The sequence below is a fragment of the Arvicola amphibius genome, chromosome 4 (assembly GCF_903992535.2).
Source record: "Arvicola amphibius chromosome 4, mArvAmp1.2, whole genome shotgun sequence".
In the NCBI taxonomy this organism is placed as follows: domain Eukaryota; kingdom Metazoa; phylum Chordata; class Mammalia; order Rodentia; family Cricetidae; genus Arvicola; species Arvicola amphibius.
The window spans coordinates 102328463-102349456 of record NC_052050.1 but is presented as its reverse complement, the minus strand read 5'-3'; the positions used below and the strand labels follow the sequence as shown (position 1 = coordinate 102349456).

General features: G+C 43.9%; 1 protein-coding gene across 1 annotated transcript in view; it reads right to left on the bottom strand.

Annotated features, from left to right (window-relative positions):
* Window positions 1-644: 644 nt before the first annotated feature.
* Window positions 645-20994, bottom strand: part of Bfar (bifunctional apoptosis regulator) — a 31958-nt gene continuing 11608 nt past the window's right edge. Inside the window, exons 2-8 of the mRNA XM_038328515.1 lie at window positions 20091-20425; window positions 16221-16425; window positions 14871-15040; window positions 11332-11476; window positions 7430-7603; window positions 5970-6172; window positions 645-3213 (exon numbers count right to left, since the gene is read on the bottom strand). Coding sequence (XP_038184443.1) covers window positions 3021-3213; window positions 5970-6172; window positions 7430-7603; window positions 11332-11476; window positions 14871-15040; window positions 16221-16425; window positions 20091-20353 — 1353 coding nt within the window. The 5' untranslated portion in view covers window positions 20354-20425 and the 3' untranslated portion in view covers window positions 645-3020. The remainder of the gene's footprint in view (window positions 3214-5969; window positions 6173-7429; window positions 7604-11331; window positions 11477-14870; window positions 15041-16220; window positions 16426-20090; window positions 20426-20994) is intronic.

The following is a 20994-nucleotide window of genomic DNA, read 5'->3' as shown; positions in this document are numbered from 1 at the left end:
CGCTAGCTGTGTGTTTGTGTGCTTGGTGGTGAGGTGGGAAGTTGATCTAACATACCTGATGGTACTTGAGTTGTCAGTGGCAGATAGGGATGCTATTTGGGGGAGTCTCTAATAGCCCCTGTAGGTGAATCACAGAAGAGACCTTCGCCTGCCATTGGGCCTCTCCCTCTCTCTCTTTCCCTCCCTCCCTCCCTCCCCCCTCTCTCTCATTATGTATACAATATTCTGTTTGTGTGTATGCCTGAAGGCCAGAAGAGGGCACCAGACCTCATTGCAGATGGTTGTGAGCCACCATGTGGTTGCTGGGAATTAAACTCTTAACCACTGAGCCATCTTCTCCAGCCCCCTGAACTTTTTTTTTTTTTTTTTTTTTTTTTGGTTTTTCGAGACAGGGTTTCTCTGTGACTTTGGAGCCTGTCCTGGAACTAGCTCTTGTAGACCAGGCTGGCCTCAAACTCAGAGATCCGACTGCCTCTGCCTCCCGAGTGCTGGGATTAAAGGCGTGCGCCACCACCGCCCGGCTTGAACTTCTTTTTTAAACTTATTTCCCCATGTAACACATGTCTGCTCTACGTGCTACGGTATAGTTCATGAGTCAGGCAAGGGGTTCGAGACTGAAACACACACACAGAAATGGGTCATCCTTAAAACAAGAATGCCAATAATGCTCCCTTTATTGTGTTCTAGGGCAGCTTATATAGGGTCTCCTTGACTAATGGCCATGCTCTAATTCTCAGCTGCAAGCCCACTAAAAACCATTCCCCTGCCATCTGGAACTCCTGAGGGTCTCGTGCTTGGAGCAGCTGCAGGAAAACAAGTTGTTCACCCCTGGAAGGCAGGGGGATTCACAGGAAATTCAGGGTCTGGGGGTCCACAGTCCCTAACCCCAACCCTCCCTAGAAGGGTAGGAAGATTCAAGGATTAGAGCAAGCCCATAGTGCTGGATATGAGCATGCTCACTCTAACGGAAACTAGAGTACCAGCCCATCTGGTTGCTCTTTTCCCAGAGCAGATCTGGGCATTACTCATCTTTGAGGTACGGTGTTGGTGCATGTTGGGTCAGCATGAAAGGCCACATGTGGGAATGGTGTATTGGGAGGCTGCCTATTTGTGGTCTAACCTGGACACTACGGAACCTAGCACAGCCACTACCAGTGCAATAACCTTTGTCCGCCAACCTCTACTTCATCATGAGAAAGGAATGCCCAGGAAGGAAATCTCCAAGGTGATGTCCAGGAATGCACAAATACTACAGTGTGCCTGAACCACAGAGTCGCTGTCTCTGTAGACAAAAATCAGGTGGCCCTAGGGCTCCATGAGAAAACTGGGAAAGGACATTTTTCCTTCACTGGAGATATCACTAAGCAGCATCCTGGCTATACACCCCACTCAACCTGACTATGTCATAACACATCAAGCTATGTAGGATTTTCCTTGTGTTTCCTCAGAATCAGATTTCTCTATAGAAGTTTTATTTATATAAAAATCTTTTTTATTTCAAGTAATTGTCCAAACTTCCAAATGCAAGCTTTAGCTGAAATCATAAAGGGTTAATGAATTACAAAGTCTCTCTCTCTCTCTTTAGATATAAGCTTGTTTGCATGAAGCCAAGGCTGAGGAGCTCACACCTCTACACCTGCTGTGTCCACACTGGCAGGACATTCAGCTCACTCTGTATTTATGATGGCAGCACTTGGTATAATTGTACCCACTGCTAAACTTCAGGACCATAAAGATTATACATTATACAGTGCGAGAGCAGCTTACAAATGTTTCCTTGAAGAGACTATACAGTACTTATCCTGCATATTACATTTTCAAAACAAAACCCCGAGCAGTGCTCTCAGTCACTTGACTCAGTCTGATGGGTGTCCCACTCAGCTCTGTGATCACAGAAAGAAAAATTAATTTCCAATGACCACAACAGGAAACAAGACAGCTAGCCATCATTCTCTCGGCCTGAAACTTTCTCTAGATTTACTCTGAAGCCTAACAACTTTTCAGTAAGAAACTAATTGAGAAACCCACAGAAACAGCTGACCTGAGCTAATGGGAGCTCAGACTCTAGCCTGACAGCAGAGGACCCTGCATATGGACCAAATTAGGCCCTCTGAATGTAGGTGACAGTTGTATGGCTGAGGTAGCCTGAGGAGACACTGGCAGTGGGACCAGGTTTTAGCCTTACTGCTTGAGCTGGCATTTTGGAATCCATTCTCTTTGGAAGGATACCTTGCTCAGTCTAGATATAGTGGGGAAGGCCTTGACCTGCCTAGACTTTGCTGACTCATCCTTACCCTGAGAGTGGATGGAGGTTGGCTTCAGGGAGAAGGTGGTGGAAGCAGGAGGAGGGGAGGGAGTGGGAACTGGGATTGGTATGTAAAATTTCAATTAAATTTTTTTTAAAAAGCTGAATTCTGGGTTTTCCTCTGTATTTTGTATATGTAACTATGCCTATGACCAAATCCTATCCTTGTTTTCCTAAACTTGGCCCCAAGAGGCCTGGTTTGGGGAGCTTGTCAGTCCATGAGGTTAAGGCTAGTAGACCCTCGTGGCCTTCTTCTTTTTGTTGTTGTTGTTTTCAATATAGGATTTCTTTGTAGCCCTGGCAGTTCTGGAAATCGTTCTGTAGACCACTCTAGTCTTGAACTCAGAGATCCACCTGCCTCTGCCTCCCAAGTGCTGGGATTAAAGGCGTGTGCCACCTCGCCCAGCCTGTGGTGGTCTTCTGACATGTCACTCCAAATTGTGTCCAAGACCATCATTCTTGATGGCCATAGTAGCCCGAGCCTCCCAAGTCCCTGTAAGAAGAGTGGCTGGCCGTTGGCTGCAAAGTCTCACCCGGGTAGCAGTCAGCTGCCAAGGTGCAGGAGACAGAGGAAGAAGGGACCTGGTTGAAGCCTTGACACACAGAAGCAGCACCTTGCTTTACCAAGGGTAGAAATGAAACCCCTGCTTCTTTAAATGTCATAGCTTGGACATCAGGGAGACTCACAGGCTCTCCTGGACCTTGCTGCTGGTAGTCACAACGCTTGGGTTTCCAGCCGCCGGACTTCCTTGACCACCAGGTCAATGTTAATAATCGGGCTGAAGTAGAGAGCCCAGTAAAACAGACAGCTGCAGACAAACTGTGGAATGAGAGGCCAGAACATGGCCATGAACAGCCCCTGCGTAGACACTTTCCAGAAATGGCTCCACATCCTCTGGGGCACAGTTCTGAAAAGAAAAGGAGAGTGGTGGGCGGGCTTGGACATGCTGGGGTACTGAGGGTCTGCCTGCCATCTGTTCCCACACTGGGGAAACACTCCTGCCTCACCAGTCGACAGCTCCTAGCACAAGTCCCTAGGGATGTTCTCTGAGCACACAGGTACAGCCTCAACTCTACCTGCTTTGTGGTACTTCCTCCCCCCACCCCGAGACAAAGTTTCATATAGCTCAAGCTGGGCTCAAACTTGCTACGTGGCTGAGGATGACCTTGAACTTCTCATCTTTCTGCCTTCCCCTCCTGAAGGCTGGGATCTTCAGGCATGTGCCACCACATCCTGTGCTGGGGATGAAATATAGGCAGGGACAGAGCACAAGAATGGACACATATATTCTATACATGAATAAATGACACACGAGAAAGTCTTACAACTATTTACAAAGTCAGGAATCCTGTGACCGATGGGACACCAATGTGAAACTGTGTGGTGGCCTGTCTGCCTGGAACAGTCTTCCTAAAACAACTGGAATTGCTTTGGCGGTGCCTGCTTTGTCTGTCTGGAGGAACGTGAGCGTGTGCTCTACAACTAAGCTGTACTTCCAGCCCCTCCCTAATGCATTTTCCCCATGTGGTTTGATTTGGACACATGCTTCACCTTGAGAGTGGCCATGAAAACCTAGCACACTCCCACAGTATAACATGTCTGGGTAGGCACATGACTCAAGCTGGACCAATCAGAGTAAAGGCTTATTTCAATTGTTATAGGAAAAGAAGTGCTTGTTTTTTCTTGGCCTTGGTAGGCAAGTTTTGGGGCAGCCATAGGCCATGAGGTGCAAGAAGAGCTGAAAAACACAGAGAAGGGCAGCCTATGGTCAAGGAGGCCCTGAGGGAGGCAGTCCTGAGGAAGAGTGTTTGGGTCTCTGGGTCCAAAACATGCTTTCTACTCTGGGTGGGCATTTCTTTTGTATTAAGTTCAATTAGGCAGATTCTTGCTACTTGCCACCGAGATCTACTCAAAGACCCAGCTCTCATCCTACATTAATTCAGGGAAGTTATAATTGTCCCAAGTGCTGGCCAAGCAGAACTAGAACACTACAGAATTCCCTAGGACGCCTCTCTGGCCTTTACTATACGGCTCTTTTCTACGAATAATCTGCTTTTCCTTCGCTTATTCCTCAATTATTAAAATCCTTCAAACATCTCCCCAGACATTATCTGGTTAAATAGGAATGAGATATGGAAGCCAGGTATGCTTGTAATCCCAGCACTTGGCAGGCAGAGGCAGATTTGTTAAGTTTGAAACCAGTCACGAAGGCTACACAGACACACACATAAGTGCAAATACTTAAACAATTAGCACTAAGAGTTAGGCCTGGTTTGCAAAGTCTGAAACCAACCATGAATGATGCTATGCACACACACACACACACACACACACACACACACACTCACGAGTGAAATCAAAAAAATTAGCACTTGCCAAGCCTGGTGGCACATACTTTTAATTCCAGTCCTTGGGAGACAGAGGCAGACAGATCTTTAGGACCTTGGTCTACACAGTGAGTTCCAGGCTAGATAAAGCCACAAAGCAGGACCCTGTCTCAAAATAAAATCAATGACCACAAAGAGCTAGGCACAATAGTGCATGCTTATAGTTCCAGCTACTTAGAACCCTGAGGCAGGAGATATCCAGGTTGAGGCAATAGTATACGTTAGTGTTTTGCCTGTATGCATGTCTGTATATGGGTGTCAGAACTTATAGTTACAGACAGTTGCTAGCTGCCATGTGGGTGATGGGAATTGAACCCAGGCCCTCAGGAAGAACAGCCAGTACTCTTAACAGCTAAGCCACCTCTTCAGCCCCCTACAGGGCAATCTTAAAAAAAAAAAAAGCCTTTTCTCAATTAAAGTTCCATCATCTCTATCTTGCACCAAGTTGACAAAAAAATCAGTTAGCATGGGGTCTTACCAGTGTTCTGAGTAGCTGGGACTCTAAGTATACACTATTGTGCCTGGCTCTTTGTGCTCACTGGTTTTTTTTGTTTAGTTTTTAGGTTTTTATTTTCATGTAGTTATTCTTTTATTTTGAGACAGGGTCCCACTTTGTAGCTGTCTAGCCTGGAACTCACTATGTGGATCAAGGTTCCAAAGATCTATCTGCCTTTGTCTCCCAAGGGCTGGGATTAAAGGTGTATGCTACCAAGCTGGGCTTCGTTATGATGTTTTATCATAACAATAGAAACCTAATTAAGACAGACCTAATTTCTAACAAAATAAAATAAAGAAACCCCAAAAAAATAAAAGTAAATAAAAAAAAATCAGGAACAAAACAAACCACTATGCATATGTAGTCTGCTACTATAAACAAGTAACTTTCTTATTTTCTGCTTAAGGAGTATCTGTGAAACCAGAGCCTGAATAGTCTAGGTAGAATTTTGTTAAAGACCTATTTTTATTTATTTATTTAAATTATGTGTATATGTATGGGTTTCTGTACATGAAGGCAGTACCCTCAGAGGCCAGAAGAGGATGTCAGATTCCCTAGAGTTAGAATGACAGGCCATTATAGGTGCCTGATGTGGGTGCTGGGGATTGAACTTCAATCCTCTCCAAGAGCTGCACTTGTTCTGAATTGCTGAGCCATCTCTCTCCAGTACAGAATCACCCCAGACTCCAAGTCCGAACAACATTTTAAAGGGGATCTTCATAACTGGTATTTCTTTACTACCCCTGTTATTCCAACTATCTCCCACAGGAAGGCACTTACTTCAGCTCACTTCTTGACCAGATCTTCCAAAAAGAGAACAATTCCAGAGCAGACAGCAGCATGGCGTTGACGATAAGGAAGCGTGCTGTCCAGTAGTGGACGTCCAGCCAGTCCCAGGCAAACTCTGCCATCAGCTGGTACGGCAGGAAGGAGTACTTAACGAGGAATTCTCGCCACTGCCTCCATGTGGGCTCCCTCGGGTCCTTGAAGAAGAACGCAAGGAGTCCCAATCACAGGACTGATTTACACAAGTCAACTCATACATCCCTTTAACAATCTAAGTTTTTTTCAGACAGCATCTTGTCATATAGCTCTAGTTGGCCTTGAATTCACATTTTTTCCTGCTTCAGTTAGGAGCTCTAGGATTAAAAGCATATGCATGGTTTAAAATAGAGTATTAACCTATCAATCTCACTTCTAATATTTCCTTTTAGAATAGATGAAGATGGGGCTAGAAAAATGGCTCATTGCTTAAGGATACATGCTGTCCAAGCACAAGGGCCAGAGTTTGAATCTTTCGTATATCATAAAAGCCAGGTATGGAGCCAAGCACTGATGGCGAAGGCCTTTCATCTCAGCACTCATTCATGGAGACAGAGGTCAGTGAATCTCAAAATACAAAAAAGCAAAAAGGAAAAAAAACCTGGAAACTGGGTAATTAGAGGAATATCTTATAAAGCAGGCAGAAACTTGACTGCTGTGTTTAAAGGAGCATGTGGAGATGTGGAAATTCTGCTTTGGCGGGGCTGGAGAGATGGCTCAGTGGTTAAGAGCACTGGCTGCCTTTCCGAAGGTCCTGAGTTCAGTTCCCAGCAACCAAATGGTGACTCACAACCATCTAATGAGATCTGGTGCCCTCTTCTGCCCTGCAGGCATACATACAGGCAAAATACCAAGAATACTGTATTCATAATAAATAAAGATTAAAAAAAAAGAAATTCTGCTGTATCATTTATGAGTTTGGGTTACAAACCATGATTCCTATACACATGACAGTTTTTGAAAAAGACAGACTATAAGAATTAATCCAACAGTAGCAAAGCAAAGGACATTACTCTCAAATGACCAAGCAGAATCAGAGATGCTGTCCTAGTAAAAAGAGTCCAACGGGAATTGGGGAATGACCCATAATATAGAAAAAACAATTGGCCAATGCCAGTAGTCATAATACCCTGGATGTGGTCGTCAGGGAAGATCCAAACCCTGCTTTGTAGTAGGCTAACCACTACCCTTCAGAGATTCTGCCAAATTTGAAAGTCCATACATCTAATCTCTTAGAATGCTCTGCACCTACAGTGACTTCTTTAGCAACAAAAGCAATGCTTTTTACAAAAAATATTTCAAGACTAAAAGGGCCATGCACTATTCACAAGCTACCAAAAGGCTAAGGTACTCTCTCCAGTTCTGTATGACATGGAGGTAGAGTAGAATTATCTTTTCCAGGAAACATTTAGACCTACCAGAAGCTTAGTGAAAATGTCTTCCCCAGAGTTGTCTTCTTGCAAGGGGCAGATGGTATGTATGAAGGGTAAGAAGGAGTCTGTGTAGTCAAACAGGTACAGGTACAGCAAGCCAAGCCTTGGGGAGCTCTTGAGGGCATACAGCAAGAACAGAGACCTGCCTGGGTTCACAGCCTGCAGAGGACAAGACAGAAAACCATATTACACACATGGTGGCCAGCTCTTCATCTGCACTCCTTCAATGTCCCATGATTTTTACCACTAGTCTTTTGTGTGCTACAGAGTCCATTTGTTGGGGTATACTGTAAAAAGCTCCAGTCTTGCTGGGCATGATTGCACACAGTTCTAATCTCAGTAGAAAGCCCGAGAATCTGAGGTCAGCCTTGGTATCAGAACAAGATGGCACAAAGGCACTTGCCATCAAACCTGAAAACATGAGTTTGATCCCTGGACTCAGATGGTAGAAGGAGAGAGTTCCTTCCAGTATTTGTACACTGTCCTGACTTCCACATGTGTGCCATAGCAGCTGCATGCATGCACACGCACCCAGAAAGAAATAAGCATAATAAAAAATAAACAGTATTATAAGACACATCACAAGTCTGGCAGGGTGTTGAACACCTATCATCCTGGCACTTACAGAGAGGAGGTAGGTTGATTGTTCAAGACCGGCATCAGCTTCATTGATATAGACTCCACCCTGTGTGTGATCATCACAAACAAAAACCGAAACCCCAAAACAACAAACTGTACAAACTTCCAAGTGAGGAACACTATACTCATTCTTCAAAAATTAGGATAAGTTATAAAAAAAACTTAGGATAAATTTTGAAAAAAGTTAATTTTAGAAGTCAAATATGATGCTAGGCATATTGGCACATGCCTTTAAATCCCAGCAGTTGGAAAGTAGAGGCAGGCAGATCTCTATGAGTTCAAGCCCAGCCTGGTCTACATAGTGAGTTCTAGAACAGCCAGGGTTACACGGTGAGATCCTGCCTCAAGTAAACAAACAAGAGTCAAGCACAGTGATTAAAACATGTAATTCTAGCAATTGGGAGCCTGAGGCAGGCATCTCTAGACAACAGTGAGATTTTGCCTCAAATAAATGTTTCTGTCTGTTTGTCTAGCTGTTCAACCAACCATCTATTGTGCTCGGTATTGAACACAGCCCCCCCCCCCATGTAGGAATGTTAAGATTCTATCACTAATCTACCCCAGTGACTTCCTTATTCACACAGTCATTTTCTTTTTTAGTGGATATTTGTATGCCTGTGTCTATTATTTAACTGTTGCTAATGATGGGCACAAGTTTCATTCTGTGTGTCTGTGGAGGTGTTCTCCCCTTGTGCAGAGGTCACAGGTTGACAATGGTGACCTCTTCTATTACTTTCTTATTTTTGTGACACAGTTTCTCAGTGAACCTAGACCCTACCAATTTGGCTACACTGGCTGGCCAATAAAATTTTGGGATCCACCCGTTTCTGTGCCACCATGCCTTGTTTCTCCATGGGTGCTGGGATCTGAACTCAGCTCATGTTTGCACAGAGAGCATGCTACCCACTGAGCAATCTCTTCAAACCCTTTGTTGACAGAGGTTTCTGTCCCATCTGGTCCCTTAGCCGTTCCGTCCCAAACAAACTCAGAGAGATCTACATTAATCATAAACTGGTTGGCCTATTAGCTCAGGCTTCTTATTAACTATATTAACTAATTCTTACATCTTAAATTATTACATAATTCTTGTCTATGTCAGCCACGTGCCTTGGTACCTTTTATCAGTGCGGCATTCTCATCTTGCTTCCTCTGTGTCTGGGTGACAACTGCAAACTCAGCCTTTCCTCTTCCCAAAATTCTCCAGTTCTGGTGACAACTGCAAACTCAGCCTTTCCTCTTCCCAAAATTCTCCAGTTCTGGTTGCCCCACCTATACTTCCTGCCTGGCTACTAGCCAGTCAGCATTTTATTAAAACAATACAGGATCATTGCTCCACAGCAACCCTTAGATTGTTCTTTGTTTTTTTCTGTGTAGCCCTGGCTGTGCTGGAACTCCCTCTGCAGACCAGGTTGGTCTCAATTCAGAGATCCGCCTGCCCATCTCCCAAGTGCTGGGATTAAAGGCATGCACCACCACCTGGCTCCTTTAGGTTGTTTTTAAATTTTTTAAATGTTTTTTTCGAGACAGGGTTTCTCTGCAGCTTTAGAGCCTGTCCTGGAGCTAGCTCTTGTAGACCAGGCTGGTCTCGAACTCACAGAGATCCGCCTGCCTCTGCCTCCCGAGTGCTGGGATTAAAGGCGTGTGCCACCACTGCCTGGCCTTTAGGTTGTTTTTAATGTACTTATGATCAATTACATTCAACTTTTTTCCCCAATCAGACTTGGTGAAAGATGTCTGTAATTCCAGCACTCAGGAGTCTGAGGCAGGGGAACAGTGAGTTCTGGGTCAATTTGGACTACAAAGACAGACTGTGTCTAAGAAACAAAACTTTTGTCTAAGAAACAAAAGCCAGCACAGTTTATATCGGGATGTCATTAAACTGTTCACTAGAAAGGCTCAATTCAGGAGCTACGAACAGGAATTGGCTTTTTCATGTTATATCAAGAATGGATAAAAGTTGAGGCTGGAGAGATGGCTTAGAGGCAAAGAGAACTGGATGCTCTTCCAGAGGATGTGGGTTCAATTCCCAGCACCCACACAGCAGCTCATAACTGTCTATAACTCCATTCTAGGGGATCTGCTTCCCTCACATGGACATACCTTTAGGCACAACACCAATACATATAAAATAATAAATTATAAAACAATAATATATATTCATATTAATATATTATATATAAATATATATATATGAATATGAATGAACAGAATGGGCTGGGCAGTGGTGGTGCACACCTTTAATCCCAGCACTTGGGAGGCAGAAGCAGGCAGATCTCTGTGAGTTTGAGGCCAGCCTGGTCTACAAAAGCTAGTTCTAGGACAGGCTCCAAAGCTACGCAGAGAAACCCTGTCTGGAAAAGCAAAAACAAACAAAACAATCCGAAAAAACAACAACAACAAAAGAATAGATAAAAGTCACTTGATTGGCCCATCTGCACCCTTTAAACTACAAACATTTTCCACTATATGTTTAAGAGTTATATGGTTTTATCTTTCTTCACAATGTCTCTTTGAATATGCATGTATGAATATCCCAGATATTTGCTCTTTAGTACAATATACATTCCATTCTGTCTGTGAAGGAGAATCAACTGATCTAGTCACAATGAAAATCAAGTTATCAAACACAGTAAGATGGCCGGGCGGTGGTGGCGCACGCCTTTAATCCCAGCACTCGGGAGGCAGAGGCAGGCAGATCTCTGTGAGTTTGAGGCCAGCCTGGTCTACAAGAGCTAGTTCCAGGACAGGCTCTAAAAAAGCTGCAGAGAAACCCTGTCTCGAAAAACCAAAAAAAAGAAAAAAGAAAAAAAAAAAAACAGTAAGATGAAGCTGTGTATTATTTGTGTATAATTTGTGACTTAATAACCCCACTCCTCTACATGTACCGTAAACAGTTGCCTGTGTAAGAGCCTGAAGCAGCACCGCTAGTGCTTCACACAGAAGAGCTGCTGCTGCCACCAGCAGGGAAGTTCAGGGAAGGAGAAGCAGAGTGCACCCCAGAAGACTATGAACGTGTCTTGCATCTTGCCTGAAACAATGCATCCTGTGAACACCACCCAGAGATTAGGGACAGAGGCCTGAGACGGCGGTCTGTTTAGCACTCACTGCAGGAACGTGACCCAGAGCACCACGGTACTCGTGACTTCAGTGTCTGAAATGCTTTTCTTCTTAATTTGCAAGGTGAGGAGGAAGATGACTGCTAGTTGTTTTCGACCTTTTTTTTTCCTCAGTTAAAAACAAGTGTTTACCTTGTACTCCCAGAGATTCTGGGGTGGCTTCACACCCAGGGTTCTTACGCGCTCCAGCTCCAGGAGGATGACTCTTCTGTGGCTACTGTTTTCTATGATGTATGGTTCTCTGGAAAATTCTTCCTCTGTCAAAGTTAAAAGCAACCTGGAGGGGCAAGGTGTAGAAACGACTTGAGATTATATACGGGATGTAGACATTACACGCTGAGTTCTGTCTTACTGTGCAAATACGCAGGCTTGCGTGGAAAGGCAGAAAGTTAAATGCAGGCAACAGTGCCAATGACTGCCAAGAGCAGTTGTTTACTATGAGCCAGTCACCAGCAGGAAGTATTCTCAAAAACTCTCGTCGCTATCTATTTAACTCTGCAGAGTAGCATCGTACTCATTGTCCAGATCAGAAACTGGCTTCAGAAATAAAGTGACTTGCCTTAGGCACATCAGCTGCTTGTTCTGAAGCCTCCAATCTATCAGTTACAGGTTCCTGTTGGCATATATTACTTTGTTTTTAAAGGCTGTGTGTAGGAGAAAACTAGAAGGAAATCCAACTGAACACGATTCCATTAAGAGTGGTTGTTTTAGCTGGGTTCACTACTACACATCTCTAATCCTGGTGACTTGGAAGGCTGAAACAGAAGAATGGCTAAGACTGAGGCCAACCTGGGCAACATCATGATCTCAATCTCCAAAACAAAACAAAAACAAAAACAAAACAACCCCAACCAAGAAACACTGATTGTATTGGGATACTGACTCAACTTAACAAAAGTTATAAATCCCTTATTTATTTTCCTCATCAATAAACAATTATCTAGTGGCTAGAGAGACGGCTCAGCTCTTCCAGAGGACCTGGGTTCACTCCCAGGACTGATATGGTGGCTAATGACTATATGTAACTCCACTCCAGTCAAGGGGATCTGAATGCCATCTCCTGGCCTCCGAAGGTGCCAGATATAACCATGGTGCGTAAACAAAAGACACAAAAATCACATACACATAAAAATAAATAACAAATGTAAAAAACACTATCTAAGAAAGCAAATAAAATGAGAAAACAAGACAAAATGCAAAAATAAAACAGAACCCCAATAATCTATTTCTACAATGACTCAGTACTAAAACGTCCTCGTATAGTGGGGATAGATTTAAAAAGCTGGGTTCCTTACACAGGAGACTAAGGCAGGAGAAGTGAACACTTGAGGTCAGTCAGGGAAACACTGTGAAATCTGTCTTAGATAAACAAAAGTAAATCAAAACCCCAACAACACATTCATATAACTGTACAAACATAAAAAAGCTAGGTAGGGCCGAGGAGAGTTTCAATGGTAGAGAGCGGAGCTGGCATGTTCAAAACCCTATCTGATCCCCAGTAGGCCATCCTGACAAGGAAACACAATCAGATTTAGAAAGATATCTAATAAGATTTTTTTTGAGACAGGGTGTGATGTATATAGCTCAGGTTGATCTTGAACTCTGACCATCCTACCCTCATCTTCCATGTGCTAGGATAGTAACCGTGTGCCACCATGCTAAGTTATGTCTATGATATTAACAGCAATATTCTGTGAAGGGTAGCAACATAAAGAAATGTACTTTTGATGTCATAATGTCCTACATTATGTTTTTAAAATAATGCTACTCCATAATAAGGAGTAATACAGAAATTAAAGTATCACTGATATAAAATGGTTCAGCCCCTGTGGAAAGCAGTTTATTAATGTCTTTGAAAAGTAAACACAGACTGACCCTGTGATGTGGACACTCTTCTCCATATCTATACAAAGCCTTGTGCGTGAGTGGTCTTAGCAGCACTCTTCAGAACAGCCACACATGGAATCAACAAATGCCCATTAGGTGAAGAACTGACAATCTGGTCTAACCATCCACGCAAGGATGTTTTACAGACACAGGATAAAGGTACTGGTGGATGCTTTTTTTTTTCATGTGTGAAATTATGCCAAGTGAAAAAGCTAAATACAAAAATTTTACATATTTCATGACTATATTAATATTCAAGAACTATAGGCAAATACGTTTCCAGATAAGATAACTGGTATCTGTCGAGGGAGAAGGGAGTGAGGATGGACCAGTAAAGGGAAGAATCTTCTTTTGGGAGTCTGGAAACTGTTCTAAAGGTAGACCAGTTGTACATCTCTGTGAAGACATCAGAAAGTCGTGTTTGCTGTGGAATAATAAGATGTGTCATTTTTTTTTTTTTTTTTGGTTTTTCGAGACAGGGTTTCCCTGTAGTTTCTAGAGCCTGTCCTGGAACTAGCTCTTGTAGACCAGGCTGGCCTCGAACTCAGAGATCCACCTGCCTCTGCCTCCCGAGTGCTGGGATTAAAGGCGTGCGCCACCACCGCCCGGCTGTGTCACTTTTTTTTTTTATGCTGTGAAACATTCGTTTAACAGTGTGTTGCATTCTTTTATGTTGCATTTGTTTAGCTCTGTGAAGTTGCATTACTTACCTGTCTAAAACACCTGATTGGGCTAATAAAGAGCTGGACGGCCAATAGCAAGGCAGGATGAAAGGATTGGCAGGGCTGGCAGGCAGACTGAATACATAAGAGAGACCTAGGAGTGAAGGAAGGAGAAGAGAGGACTCCAGGGGCCAGTCACTTTAGCTACAAGTTCAGCCACGGAGTAAGAGGTAAAGAAAGGTATAGAGAAAGATAAAAGCCCAGAGACAAAAGGCAGATCGAATAATTTAAGTTAAGATAAGAGGGCTAGAATAAGACAAGCTAAGGTTGGGCACTCATAAGAAAGAATAAGACTCTGTGTGATTTATTTGGGAGCTGGGTGGTGGGGGCCCCAAAAGAGCAAAAATGCAAAAGAGTAAAAGAACAAAAAACAAACAAACAAATCAAAACCTTGTTTATACACTTCTTTTTTTTAAAGATTTATTTATTATGTATACAACATTCTGTCTCCATGTATGCCTACATACCAGGGGAGGGCACCAGATCTCATTACAGATGGTTGTGAGTCACCATGTGGTTGCTGGGAATTGAACTTAGGACCTGGCCGGGCGGTGGTGGCGCACGCCTTTAATCCCAGCACTTGGGAGGCAGAGGCAGGCGGATCTCTGTGAGTTCGAGACCAGCCTGGTCTACAAGAGCTAGTTCCAGGACAGGCTCCAAAGCCACAGAGAAACCCTGTCTCGAAAAACCAAAAAAAAAAAAAAAAAAAAAAAAAAATAAAAAATAAATAAATAAATAAATGAACTTAGGACCTGGAAGAGCAGGCAGTGCTCTTAACCACTGAGCCATCTCTCCAGCCCTTGTTTATACACTTCTATAAGGATTTGTGGCAGACAGAATGTATATCAATAAAGTCACCTACGAGCATGTCTGTTGTGCCAGAGGTATTCAGTTTGCTTGTTTGCTTTGTTTTTGACATGGTTTATTTAAGTAGCCCTGGCTGGCTAAGAACTTGCTAGGTACACCAGGTTGGCTTCAAACTCCCAGAGATTCTACCTGCCTCTGGGATTGAAGGCAGGCACCACCATACCTGGTCTGGAGTGGCAGATTTTTCCCCCTTACCTTCCATTTACTTTTTCAGATAAGAATCTTTCTCTGTAAAGAGAGGCCCAAGGGCCCAGCTGTTCTAACCAGAGGACAACTTCTTCTGCTGTCCATTTGGCTACAGCCTTGTGCACCAGGAGGCCATGCTCAGACTCTCTGCTGCGCCAGTGATACACAAGCAGGACGACCTGAAAGGAGACAGGCTGTCACAAGTGGGAAAGCCAGAGTCTGAGAAACAATGCTAAGTCTATACAGGAAAGGAAGGAGCCCCTGCCACAGTGAAGTGAGGACACAATGTCTTCAGAGGCAGTTTTGCTCATGGCTGGGTAGAGATCTGGAAAGGGTAGACAGCAGACAGGCGAGGAACAGTTGTGGTCCTGACCCCACCAACTCGTATGCCTTTTCTACAGGGAAACCTTTTAAGATTGCAATAAGTTTTTGCACTAGCAGTGATGTACGTGCTCTTAAGAGTCTAGCATTAGTACAGATTTGGTTTCTCAGTCTTCTGCTCCTCTCCTCAATTCTTTTTATTTTTTAAAATTTATTTAAATTATTTTATATGCATTGGTGTAAAGGTGTCAGATCCCCTGGAACTGGAGCTACAGATAGTTATGAGCTGCCATGTGGGTGCTGGAAATTGAACCCAGGTCCTCTGGAAGAGCAACCAGTGCTCTCAGTGAGTCATCTCTCTGGTCCCACCCTTTCCTCAGTTCTAAAATGAGGTTCATCATGATGTCACTCACTGCACAGGTCAGGAGGACTCAAGAGGACAGAGTTAACACTTACCAAGACAACTACTGTCTAGTCTCTGCTACTTGTGGGGCCCAGGACAGCCTGGCCACACATGGGGCCCAGGCCACATGTACTGCCATAGCAGGCAGTACCAGGTTCCAGGGAAGGCCATAAGCTGACACCACCCAGGAACAGACCATCCCAAAAAAATTCTTAACATCCTAACCATTGTAGATAGGATCACCTGCCAGCACACACTCATCACTTTTTACAAGAACACCCCTAGACAAATGTCAGCCAATCAGGGGTCCTGAGCCTTAGAAATCCCTCATCCCTACCTTTGCTACTATAAAAACCCAACCCCAATTAAGCTCGGGGCTCTCCGATCACTCCAATACATTGGACACATGGAGAGTTCGAGTTTGCAAACTTGTATAGAATAAAGGCTCTTTGCTTTTACATACAGGACTCAGTCTCCTAATTGGTTTGGGGGACTCCGTGATCTGGGTGTAACATTACTAACATAAAATACAATTTTGATGAGTCACATCATCAACTGTTTCAGAGCTATTAGAAGAACTGACTTCAGAGGTAACTGTGGGTGGCACAGGGCTCAGATTAAACAGACAAACTTACTGCCACACCAGTCAAGGCAGTGAGTACTCCGGAGAAGAATCCCCCTCCTCTCTGCTGATTGACTCGCCCTGTGCTGGCGGTTACAGGACTCTGATCACTCCCGTATTTTTGAAAGGCTGCAAGACTTTGAACTATGTCATTATTCTGCTGAATGTCTTCAATTCGCGTTCTGATGGCATCAGGAAATAACTTTTCAATGGCATCCCTGTGGAGAAAAGAGAAATCACAGGACAGATGTTTGGTAAAACACAGCATTCAGAAACCATACCTACTAATACAAACATTTCATAATCTACATACATGCCTAGAAGAGAAGCAAAGAGTTCTGCTTTACGATAAAAGCAAAAATGGAAGAGCAATCTATGTGTCCACCATTAAGGAAACAGCCAAATGAAATATTTACATCAGATTTGAACCTAAGGCCTCATATATAGTATCAATGTGTTGTACCACTGAGCTACAGCCTAGCCCTTGAAGTAGGCCCCACTCGTACCGCTAGGTGTAGTGTGCACACCTTTAATCCCAACACTCTAGGGGCAGAACTCTGAGACCCAGGCTAGCTTGGTCTACACAGAACGTTACAGGACAGCCTGGGTACTTACTTAAGTGCACATTTGTGTTGGAGGTGTGTCTGAGTGTGGCCATGCTTATGTGGAGGTTAGATGACAACTCTCTATCATAGAACTCTGGTCATCATGTTTGAGCTGCTGAGCCTGAAATACAATACTGAACTTTTATAGCAGAATACCACATATTTTTATAAAAGTACCTACTGGGCCACTCTGTATCAAGTTGGATAATTTAGGACATAATGTTGGATGAGAACAGTATACTGCAGTGCTGCACTGATAAAATACCACTGATGTGAGAAAAATACTAGCATTTTCTGTCAGCACATATATTCAAAAGTATTTGTTCTTATTTATTGAAAGAGGATCTCATGCAATCTAGGCTGGTCAGAAGATGATTGAACTTCTGAATTCCCTTCCTGTACCTGCACGCCCTGCTTCAAATGGCACTGTTTTGTTTTACAGATTTACTTGTTTCATGTACGGGTATGTGCCTGGGCACCATCCCTGAGCTGGAGTCACAGGTGTTATGAGGCACCATGTGGGTACTGGGAACCAAACAAGGTCCTCCGAAGGAGCAGCAAGGGCTCTTAGCTCCTGAGTTTTCTTTCTAGCCCTCTTCAAAAAGTCTTACAAATCCGAATGAAATAACAACTAAGTCCTAACTGAGGGTTCTGAGGGGAGGAGAGTGTCCCTTTAAGAGACTAGTCTGAGTCCCCCAGAGAGGTAGCTGCTGCTGTGGCTCCTCTCCTCCCCACCCTGTTTCTTTCTTTCTCTCTCTCTCTGCCCCTCTTTCTGCTCTCCTCCTTTTTCCCCTCCATAACCTACTAAATAAAATTCCAAACTCACTCTGCATGGTGTGCCTATCTGTCTGTCTCTTGCTTGCCATGTGGCTCCCTACCCGGGACCACCCGCCTTCGGAGACCTGCGGCGTTGTCTCATGTCTCTCCTTGTGGGACTGGCTGCCCCTTCGAGGTCTCTCACCCACCACGCAGCTTGCTGCCTGGGACTTGCTGCCCCTCGTGGCCCACTGTAGCCACTTGGAGAACTGTGCTGTCCCTGCCTGGGGCTGGCTGCTCTCGGGACCCGCAGCCCGCTGCAGCCACTTGGGGACCTGCAGCATTTTTACTTAAACCATAACAGAGAGGTCTTTAGCTTGATCATGAATTTTGAATCTTAGTAAGATAATACAAGTGATAATCTAGACATGGCCATTAATGGATATAGCCTCAGCACTCAGGAGGTCAAACAGCCTGGGATACAGAGTGAGACCTTGTTTCAAAGAGTCAACGAAGACAGGCACTGGGAGGCAGAGGCAGGCGGATCTCTGTGAGTTCGAGGCCAGTCTGGTCCACAAGAGCTAATTCCAGGACAGGCTCCAAAGCTACAGCGAAACCATGTCTCAAAACAAACAAATAAACAAAAAGTCAAAAATAATTAAAATTATATGAATGTATATGTGTACTACTTATGCTATTATTATAAAGATTAGTTTACAGAAATGGAAAATGAAGTTCAGTTGGAAACAGTGTGCTATACAGTTACTTTTTGACGGAAGTGTTATTTTTTTTTCTTTAAAAAGAAATCTGGGGGCTGGAGAGATGGCTCAGCAGTTAAGAGCACTGACTGCTCCTCCAGAAGACCTGGGTTCAATTCCCAGCACCCACATGGCAGCTCAAAACTGTAACTCCAAGATCTGACACCTCATACAGACACACATGCCAGCAAAACACCAATTTTTACTTTAAAATAAAAATTTAAAAGAAAAACTAATTTCTTTGTAATTAAAGATTTTTTTGAGAATTTTATATATGAATACTGAATTTACATCATTTTCACCCTCCCTTCCTCTCCAGTTCCTCCCTTTAAAATTAGTAACTTCTGACAGGTGGTGGTGGTGCATGCCTTTAATCCTAGCATTTAGAAGGCAGAGGCAGTCACTGATTGCTCTTGATCCAAGGGTTGGTAGGACTTCTGAAATCTCCCCAACCACATTGGCATGTTAACTGTCAGGTGGCCATGTGCTTATTCAGGTCTTGTTTAGACAAAAAGGTTTCAGATTCAAGCCGGACTATGGAGGCACACACCTTTAATCCCAGCACTAAGGAAGCATAGGCAGGTGGATCTCTGTGAATTTGAGACCAGCCTGGTTTACAGAGTTGAGTTCCAGGACAGCGAAGGCTACACAGAGAAATTCTGTCTTAAAAACAAAAACAACAACAAAACAAACAAAAAAATAACTACAACAAAAAAGGATTCAGATGTCATAGTTGTAGCTTCCTCGTGTGTCTCAAAGACACCACTTAACACCAAGCATCCTGGCCTCTGGCTCTTCTATCTTTCCAGGATTTTCCTTGAGTTTTAGGTGCAGGACTGTGTTATAACCAAGTGCAGCTGAGTGGACTTCGGCAGCAGCATCTGTCTGTTCTAAGAAGCTCTCTGATGAGAACAGTGCTGACTCAGCAGCCAAGCTAGGTATGGGCGAGTAGAGGACTCTTCCTAAAAATGTTATTACATTTGTGGATATATTTATAAACGTGTTGACTTTAGGGAAACCATGGCACATGCAGGATTGGAGGACAACTTTCCACCACGTGGATCCAGGCATTTAAACTTGAGTGCTCAGTAGTGTTTTTATGCTTGGAGTACCCTGCTGGACCCCCACAAAACTCTTCATTTTCAATTATGTAAAATCAAGGAGTCCTCTTTCCAGGTAAGAGGAATCTTTTTGTTTTTTGAGACAGGGTTTCTCTGTAGCATCTCCTGAAACTAGAATGGCCTCAAACTCAGAGATCCACCTGCTTTTGCCTCCCTCCAGAATGCTGGAATTAAAGGCGTGCACCACCACAGCCCGGCTAAGATTAAAAATCTTCAGGTAAAGTAAAGCTGACAGTTATGACCGATGCTGGGTTAATGGTCTCATGGCCCCTTGGGGTACTCCACCGATTTGAGATAGGCTAGGCTTGCTGCTAAGGCATCAGAGCCTCAGAGGTACGGGGCATGGGGCACATGGGCACACACCTTTAACCCCAGAAAAGGCAGGCAGATCTCTGAGTTTAAGGCCAGCCTGATTTACACAGCAGTTCCATGACAGTCAGGTATGATGCTCTGAGTGAGGCCTTGCCTAAAAAGAAAACAAATCAAACAGAAGGGCAGATGACAGCCACATGTGAGAAAAGGAATCTGTCTTTTTTGTCCCAAGCCCCTAGAATGATCTGCCCTGAGCCTGTTCCTTGTCAAACACCAGGTCCCACAGAGAAACCATATGGTACATCCATGTTGCCAACAGCACACAGGTTACCTGAGGAGAATGTTGACTTTGGGGAAACCTTCCCATTTTTCTCTGCATTCTGGACATTCTGTCTTCTTTGAAGACATCCACCATAAAGCTAGGCAGTGCCGGCAGAAGCTGTGGCCACAGTTCAAGGTGGTGGGGTTAACCAGGGTGTCGTAACAGCAAGGGCAGGAAAACTCACTAACAGAAATCTGAGAGCCGATGCTTTTGACAGGACTTTCTTCCTCCTGCCCTGTCATGTTCAGGTCATTTTTCTGAGGCTCCTCCATCTCAGTAAATTCTGGGATCCACACACATAGAAACTTTTCAGAATCAGGACATTGCTATAATGCATCGTAAGTCTAGAGGAGGAAGCAATAAAACAGGATGAATAGTGGTTGTAGAAGATGCTGCCATTTGATTATAGTTCTCCCTCCCCCCCCTTTTTATTTTAAGGTGTGGGGAGGGGGTCCTCTAATCCAGGCTGGCTTCAAACTCCAGATCCTCCTGCTTCAACAAACTCCAAGATGCTGAGAGCAGAGTGTGCATCCTACACCTGGTTTCTGGGATGCTAGGGACTTCATACATGATAGACAGAAACTCTACCAGATGAGCTGTTATTTCCAGCCCCTAGAGTGCTAAGCTTTAGTCAATGAATATACTTCGTGTGGTGCTGGAGTTAAAGTTCGGGCCTAAGGCATTCTAGACAAGTGTTTTTACTACTGAGCTATACCCCCAGCCCTAGAGTTCTGATTTTTAATGTGACAAATTTAATAAGATTTTACAGTCTATAAACCATCAGCAAAAGATATTCACCACATCTTGAAGACTAAGCATGGTGGTACATACCTATAATCTCAGTACTTGAGAAGTGGAGACAGGAGGATCAACAGTTCAGGATTAAAGGCTGGAGAGATAGCTCAGTGGTTAA